Source organism: Mauremys mutica, chromosome 12 (assembly GCF_020497125.1).
Source record: "Mauremys mutica isolate MM-2020 ecotype Southern chromosome 12, ASM2049712v1, whole genome shotgun sequence".
In the NCBI taxonomy this organism is placed as follows: Eukaryota; Metazoa; Chordata; order Testudines; family Geoemydidae; genus Mauremys; species Mauremys mutica.
The window spans coordinates 17,348,324-17,356,616 of record NC_059083.1 but is presented as its reverse complement, the minus strand read 5'-3'; the positions used below and the strand labels follow the sequence as shown (position 1 = coordinate 17,356,616).

Here is an 8,293-nt window from a genome sequence, read left to right as displayed (position 1 = left end):
GTCTGCATCTTCACCTGGTGGTGGTTGAACTCTATTTCATCAGGACAGGCTGGGGCTGGAGGTTGATTCCATCATCCATCCATACCTCAGTCACACATCTAAACTAATAAGATTAGAGCAGGGTTTGCAAAAATGAAGGTTGGAGGAAGCTTTTACAAAATGCAGTGAGTGTTTTAAAATGGTGTTTGAATTACAATATGGCAGTGAACAGAAGTTACAATATAGACAAGTGTAATAAATGGTGAACAGAAGTTACAATATTATGACAATTCATTAAAAAGGAAAGCTGCTATTTATAAAGTTAAAGCAGGTAAGCATGTAAACACAAATAGGTTAAAAATCTTAATTTTCAAAAGGTAACAGAAGCATCTATAGCAGGGATACTCAGAGCTCAGTCGTTTAGGAGCCAAATTAGCGATCAACATTACCCAAAAGAGCCACAGGAGTGTGAATCCATTGTTTCATTTACTATAGTGCAATCCCTATTTAAACAGTATGACAGGGGAAATATTTACTTATATATAAATTATTCCCAAAGCAGATAAGTTAACATAGTGAAAGTTGATAAGTTAACCCTTAACATAGTAAAAGCATCCTGATGTGCTATAATTTAATTATTAACCAATGATATTAAAACAGTGGATGAAGACACAGGAGACACACAAAGGGCCATTTCTGAGCTGCAGTCTGAGTATCCCTGGTCTATACTAAGCCCTGTGTCCTTTAGGGCTAACCCAGGCTCAGCAGCTGGGGATCTCTTGCATATACTCTGAAAGCCCTGCCCCCCAGCGTCCAAGCAGCACCGAGATAGATACAGTCCCTTGTTGCATCTCACCTCCTCCTTTGTGCTCCGAGCTGTTGGAATTCAGCACTTGGCACTAGTTAATTCACTCTCCTGTCTGGTGATTGTCACAGCCACAGAGGCTCCCAACACAAATGCTCCAATATCACCTTACGATGTGGGATGCGACTGTCAGAAGCAGGATTAATGCTGCAGCAGCTCACATGCATTCACTAAAGTCTAAGCACATGCTTATAATGCTAATACCTATTTTAACACACAGGTGAGCCAGCCTGACCCCAGATGGGGATTTGTCAGTGTCCTACTGAGACATGAGGCCTTTGGCATAAGCTGGTACCTGGTCTGCCAGTGTCACACCTACTCACTCCCCGCCCTCTTCCGACCCAATGGGCTCCTGGAAGGGGGTGAACAGGCTTTTCCAGGGCTAATTTTTGATAATACACTTGTTATGAGCCCCCTTCCACTGCCGCCTCCTTCGCCTTTGTAAACGCATCAGGTTTGCTGCAGATCCAGTGTCTCTCACTGGTGCACTGTGAGCTGCTGACCCAATTCTCGTCATTCAGATACACGCAGTCACCATCTGCTGTTATCACAAACCTGCAAGACAGAATCCAGGGAGCTGGTGTCAGGCAGGAGTTGGGTGTTTCCCATCAGTCGCAGACAGGGGGAGACACTCGCACAGCACAGGGAGCTGCTGCACTCACAATCCCTCACCATTCCCCCTCCTGCACCAGCCACAGGCCCCACCCCCAGCAGGGGGGCAGTGGGCAGCAGGGCCAGGAGAGGTTCTAAGATCAAATGGCCTCCATGGAGCATTTATGCTGGGTGGGTATTTTAACCCCAGTTCCTGCTCCACCCACACACGCAGCTGGGTCTGGATGGGCCCCTGCAGGCCCAACCCACCCCGTCTTCCCCTGGGGGAGATTCCAGGTGAGTATCAGCATAAGGAGCGGCAGTAACACCACACAGAAGAGCTGGGTCAAAAAGACTCACAGGTGGTTGAATTCGGTGCCGTTGACCCATTTCCAGGGCTGGCCCAGCTCCTGCTCCCTCCGGAGGCCGACCCAGTGGTGGGGTTTGCCTTTATAGCGCAGCAGGAAATCCTAAAAACAGCAGAGAGAGGTGGTGTCAGAGCCCCGACCCTGCTGCTCCCCCAGGCTCTGGGCAGGGAATCCCAGGTGGACACGGAAGGGCTCTGAGTGTTTCCAGGGGGTGGCTGGGGATTTTCTCCTCCCTCTTGCCCAGCTCTGGGTATTCAGTATTAACCCTCCCAGCCCCCCTCACCCCAATCTGCCCTGGGCTGGGGCAGCTCTTGGGTGCTGCTGGGTCTAAGCTGCCCCCCCGCACCGCTCCATGCCAGGCCAGGGTTCTGGGTGAAAAACTCATTACAGAGCAGCTGAGCTCCCCTCACCATCACAGGAGAAGAGGCAGGAAAGAGCCCAGCTGATCTCAATAAGAGATGCTGGGAGGGGCCAGGGATGAGAGAAGAGCCCCCCCAAGTCAGAAGGGGCCAGGGCTAACAGGAGCCTCCCCCATCCTCAGCTGGCTGCCCTGGAGCACTGGCTCTTCAAGTTGAGCTGGGATCTCAGCCCCGTCTCCAGTCCCATGCAGCCCAGGAGACACCTAAGCCAGCCCAGCCCTAGAGAGGGACAGTGGCCTATTGGGAAGGCTGACAGGGGATGATCCCCACAGTCACAGACTGACACTAGAGCCACAGGGCCAGCCAGGCCTGGCATTCAAGGGCTGGAAGTCCATTCACTCTGTCCTCCCAGCACGAGAGGGGTCAGAGCTGCTCCTCGCCCCACAGGGGCAGAGCCCAGGTCCTACTGCAGCAGCTGGTGCTGAGCCAAGGCCAGGCCATTGCAATGAGAGTCTCTCACCAGGTCCTGCAGGGTGTCGATCCCAGCCAGGGAGGCACCGAGGGAGGAGCAGTGTCTCTGGCTGTTGTTCCAGTTCTCTTCGGCCTCGGAGAAATAATAGCATTTCCCTCGGTATCCGACCCAGCCGTCCGGGCAGCAGGGGCCATGGGCAGCTGGAGGACGCCTAGATGGCAACACTGAAAATGGGAACATAACAAATGTCATAAGAGGAGACCTGCCCGTCTGCGGGGAGAGATGAGCCCCGGCACCCCAGGCTTCTGACACTCCCCTGGCAGCGGCTGGGAGGGAAGGATGCTGGGAATCCAGCCCCCAAAGGGGGTTACTTGACCCGCATCTCTGGGCTGCTGTCTCAGGTTCACGTTCAACAGGGATGCAACTGACAAACAGCTCCTGCTTCGAAGCACCAGAGAACCAGGCCCAAGGGGAGTGTTAGAGCAGAGGGTGGGCAGGGAGCTGCAGACAAGGGAACAGTTATCGGGCCAGCAGCAGGGAGAAGAGTGACACTGGATGAGAGATCAAGTTCAATCTGATTTGCCAGGTCTGTTACCCCGAGGAATCCTGCTAGCCTGGGCCGCTGCCCCCTCCCCCTGCTCTGCGCTCGGCTCCCCAGGAGAGGCAGGTTGAGATGAAGATGGGAACAAACTCCCTTCCCTTCAGGAGACTGAACGCCCGCTGCCCAGGACCATCCAGCACAGCCGGACGCAGGGCGATGGAGACATTTGTTGTGATAAGTTTGCCTGGCAGGAAGGATTCCTGTGACACTCCCAGCCTGGGGGGACTAACACAGCTCAGAGCTTTTCATCACAGGCACAAGAGCAACATCCACACGATCAACAGAGCAATAAAAGGCAGGTGAGAAGGAAGGACACAAAACGCCACAAGGAGGCGCCAGAGCTCCAGTAACAGGAAATGGCCAGTTACACTGACTGGCCAATTGCAACCTTATGCATTTCTCACCTAGAGACATTTCTCCCCCTCAATACAGCAGCTAGAAGCTAGAATACACACCTGCTTCACCTGCAGTGTAATCCTTTCAGTTCCAGAGAGAGCAGCAGCAGTGGGGCCACCCATAACTCACACCAAGCAGCTATTGGCAAGGTCAGCGCAGTAGGTGAATAACCAGAGACAGGGTTATTAGGCTCACTATGGGAAGAGTTGCTAACCCAGTCCAAATACCATATCAGTCTGCCCACCTCCCACACCTCCCGTCCCCAATCACCCCTATTCATTCTTAGTCTCAGGGGAATTTTGTGTTGACTCCTTTTTGGGGTGGGGAGGAGTTGGACTCAAACCCCTCCAGCCATTTTTGCGCATGTCACTTTTTTCGTACCTCATTTTGCACCACAATAATTCCGTAGCTAGTGTAAGCCTTCCCCTGGGGCTGGGACACACAAGTTTAGGAGAACATTAGCAGCCGGGGCAGTGGTGATCAAACAACGAGCAGGTCATGCACCAGGCATGTATTTCCCTGGAGATTTCATGGTGCAGTGTGCTGTACACACTAGTGCTCACGCACGAACGGAGCAGGGCAGTCAGTGCATACGATGCTTTACAGTCCTGCTCAGTGTGTGATTTGTGTCACTCATTTCAAGGAGCTGCTGCAGCTGTTTTGCACAGTTTCACATTCCACACCCTGTACGGAGCTGGATATGGGAATACACAGGTCCCCAGGAGAAAGGCTGCCAGCCAGGCCTGTGCGCTCCTTCCAGTGCTGCCTAGGAGGGACAGGGCACAGCAAGGAGCTGACTGTTGCCAGCTCCACCATCTGACCCCACTGCGTTCTGGGGGCTCCCTGCACCCACAGGTGGGGAACCCCAACCTCACAGATCTCACCTTACGCTGTTTGAGCCAGTGCTGCCAATTCCAATAGCCGGCCAGTCCAGCAGGGAACTGGGACTCACGGCCCCCCTGTAGCAGGGCAGCTGGCACCAGTGTAAGGATGGGGAGGCAGATACATCAGTGCAAACTCCTCACACAGATTTACCAGAGCAGGATATGCTGCTCCAGCACATCCTGCTCTGGTAACTTATTGCAGTGACCGGCACCAGGGCAAGCCCCTTTCTTCACCATTGTAGCTCATCTACATTAGCAGTTCGTACCAATTCAACTGTATCAATGTTACATCAGCACGAAGGATTCCTAATGCAGAGAGACCTGGCTTCACCCCTCTGCCAGCTGCTAAACCCTCCTGGGGCCCAGTGATCAGATCCCAGGGCAGTAGATAAATCCCACCCCTGACAGTCTCACAGCCCCTCCCATCCCCCAGACTACTGGCAGATACAGCCAGGCTCACACTCACCATGAACAGCCGCCCTCTGCACTAGCACTTGCTGTCTGTGCAGGCGGGGGAGTCAATAGCGCTACGGGACCCTGCACTGCCGAGGTCACTAATTGGTGGGTTTCACACGGCGTTAATGGAGGTGTCTGTGCTGCGTTCTACAGCTCATTTCAGTGACGCTGCAGCACCTGCCAGCCCGGCCCTGGGCACGACCCGGGGATGCAGGAAGGCCAGGCTGGTACCTCAGGGTGACACGCTGCAGGCAGAGGGCTCAACTCATTGCTGCCCTGCCCTAGTCCCATCAATCACCCCCACTCTGCACGGGGGTACCAGCGACTGTGCCTGGGGCCCAGCAACAGTGACTTGGGCCCCAAGTGCTCAGAGCTGGGCTGGGGGGAGCTAATGTCAGTCAGCTCGTCCGACTCAGAGAGTGCCCAGGTGCAGGGGTCTGGGGGGAGCGGGAGGAGGGTCGTGGAGGAACATCCCCCAGGAACCCTCTGCCCCAGGGGCAGAAGCCAGACAGGCCGGGAGGAGAGACTGTGACTGTGGTGGCTCCAGGGGGAATGGGATGTGCAGAGAGGGGGCAGGGAGGGCTGAGAACTCACCTGCCAGGACAATAACAGCGATGATGAGACCTAAGAACACAATTGCGAGGGCAACTCTGCGTCTCTTGCAGTTACGAGGAGGTTCTGAAACACAAAGACCCGTCAGGCTGGGCCACGAGGACACGTCTCACTGACAGCACCAGGGCTGAAGCTGCCCTAGAACATGCCCCGTTCTGTCGATTGCTCCTGTCAGACACTCTGGGAGAGGAGCCCAGAGGCTCAGGCAGGCTGGGGCTGGCAGAACAGTCCCTCCTTCCCCTCAGCCCAGTACCCCCCCTGGCACCTCCAGCCAGGCTGTCACGGGGCCTGGTGAGCTCAGGGGCACAGAGACAAGGACCCGCATGTTCTGGCTGCAGGACCTCAAGCTGCCTCCCCCCTCCCCCCGCCATGCCCCCTGCCGAGCGCTGGCTGGGCCCACACTGCCGAGTGCGCCTGTCCCCGCACACTGGGGTCTCACACTGGCCACACACAGCAGAAGGGGGGAGAATGAACCAGGCAGAGCTGGGCCAGGGCTGTCACAGGAGGTCTGACACACACAGCCCAAAAGGCCCCTGTCAGGGCCGGCTCCAGGATTTTTGCCGTCCCAAGCAAAAAAAATCTTGGCTGCCCCCTTTTTTGTGCCCTCCCTAACTCCACCCCTTCCCAACCCCTTCCCCAAATCCCCGGCCCCGCCTCCTCCCCGGGCATGCTGCATTTCCCCTGCCCCATTGCTTCCTGCGGCCCCCCTGCAGCCCCCCTGCAAGCTCACCTCCGCTCCACCTGCTCCCCTGAACGTGCCGCCACTCGGCTTCTCACCCCTCTCTGCCAGGCTTGCCACGCGCAAAGGAAGCGGAGCGGTGGTGGCGCGCTCAGGGGAGCAGGCAGAGGCGAGCTGGGGCACATTTCTAGGGGCAGCATGGCCAGCGCTGGAATGCCACTCCTAGAAATGTGCCGCTCAAAGCACCTGCTTGTTTTGCTGGTGCCTAGAGCTGGCCCTGTCCCCTGCCCAGCCCCACGGCCACTGCTGTGTGCGCCAGGCAGCAGCTGTGAGCCAGGATCGGTGCCCTGAGAGCCCCTGGCAGAGATCCAGTCCCTGCTGCCCACAGATGGGGGGTTGCTGGGCACTGGCTGCTGCCACTGAGAACATGCCCCATGTGGGGCAGCCTCAGGGTCTCTCCAGCCTGGTCCCAGGAAGTGACACCCCATTACCTGGCTCCCCAACAGTCTCCAGGTGTCCAATGTCACCATTTCGGTACCCCTCCTGCAGCGGCTCTTCGCTCTCAGCAGCCCCAGCTCCTGGCCCCATTGTCTCTCAGCGACACTCAGGCTACAGACGCTGCCGCAGGCGCTGGACTGGGATCGGCTCCTCTCGGTCTGACTGGGTCCGATTCAGCAGCAGCGAAGCCGAGCCGGGCGGGTGGGTCCTGGCCCTGCTCCCCCTCCCTGCTCCGACTCTCCAGCCGATCTGGAAGCCGAGACGGACCCAGCAGGGCAGGGTCAGGGTCAGGGGTGTTGATTTGTGGTTTCTCGTTCCCTGCCCAGCAGCCCAACCCCCCGCCAGGGGCGGTGCCACGGTGATTAAACCCCCTTAGCCCTATCGGCCCCTCCCCCCCCAGGGCTTCAGAGACCCGGTCTGCTATAGAACCCCCCCGCCGGGCTCTACCCGCGTGTGACAGGCACCCACGGGGCAGGGCGGAGCCCCCCAGCAACAGGGGCGCGCAGAGACACGCAGGGGGCAGCGGCCCGGCCAGCGCCGGAGGGACCCGCGATGCCCCGCCCCCGGGGGGGTTAACACTCGAACACAGGGGGTGGGGTAGGCGGCTCATTTGCATAGAGCGTGCACGCCCCGGTCCCTAACTGCGCATGTGCAACATGTCCCTGGTTTGCCGTTCCGGAATCGCGCGGGTGACGATAACGCCGACAGGTTGGCTCCGCCCCCGCCCCAGAACATCGGGAAAACTCCGCCCCTCCTGCCCGACAGAGCCTCTCCGAGTCGGTCCTTCACCCCAGCCATAACGGGGAGGGGAGGGGGGGAAGAGACTTTCTCCCCGGCCCCTGCGCGCGACGCGCGACACACGCACACACACGGTCCGTGTCTGTCTCTCCCCGCCGCGCCCCCCCACCCCGCTCGGTCCTTCGGTCTCCCCGGGCGGCGGCGCCTCTTACCCGAGCGTCCCGCGGGCTCCGGGCGGGCGGCACCTGCAGGGCCGGGCCGGGACCGGACACGGGGAGAAACGAGCCGCGCTCCCGGCCAGACTCCGGGACTAGTTCTCGGCGAGGCTGAGCATCCCTGTGTGCAGTGGACTGGGTCTGCTAATCAGCGCTCCGCCCCTCAGCGCCGCCCAACGCTCAGCCCCGCCCCGCCCTTGGGCAACCTCCTCCCACCCAGGGTAGGATCACGTGGTCCGTTACCCAGCTCGGCACGGCCGCTACCCGGGACAGGCAGGGGGAGCTACCGAACACACTCCTCCCCGCTGCCCGGCGCAGCCAGACGCCGGGCGAGGGAGACGCTCGTTGTGATACGTTTGCAGCCCGACCCCAACATCCACCCCGCAGCCCGCCCTTAGCCTGACCCGCACGGGCCAGAGCCGCCTGCCCCGGGTGTCTGAGTGCCCGCGCAGCGTGTGGGCCCTGCCCGGGGCGGCCAGGAACGTGGTAACTTGAGTCACCGCTTAGCACAGACCTTTCTGCCCCCGCCCCCCCCCCGGTACAGCAGCGAGAGGGGAACTCGCCGGAAGCCCGCACACAG

General features: G+C 58.7%; 1 protein-coding gene across 1 annotated transcript; it reads right to left on the bottom strand.

The window, feature by feature from the left end:
• Positions 1-247: 247 nt before the first annotated feature.
• Positions 248-3,300, bottom strand: LOC123346319 (C-type lectin domain family 2 member D-like). The gene is made up of 3 exons (XM_044983658.1): positions 2,683-3,300; positions 1,796-1,905; positions 248-1,399 (listed from the first exon to the last, which is right to left on the bottom strand). The coding sequence occupies exons 1-3, from the start codon at positions 2,884-2,886 to the stop codon at positions 1,249-1,251; spliced, it is 465 nt and encodes a 154-aa protein (XP_044839593.1). The 5' UTR covers positions 2,887-3,300; the 3' UTR covers positions 248-1,248.
• Between the last annotated feature and the right edge of the window lie 4,993 nt (positions 3,301-8,293).

Bases quoted from the DNA above. Each gene is read 5' to 3' on its own strand.
- LOC123346319 (XM_044983658.1), bottom strand. From the start codon at position 2,886: ATGACATTTGTTATGTTCCCATTTTCAGTGTTGCCATCTAGGCGTCCT. The intron at 1,906-2,682 runs GTGAGAGACTCT...TGCTGTTTTTAG, and splicing joins TCGACACCCTGCAGGACCTG to GATTTCCTGCTGCGCTATAA. The intron at 1,400-1,795 runs GTGAGTCTTTTT...TCTGTCTTGCAG, and splicing joins GGCACCGAATTCAACCACCT to GTTTGTGATAACAGCAGATG.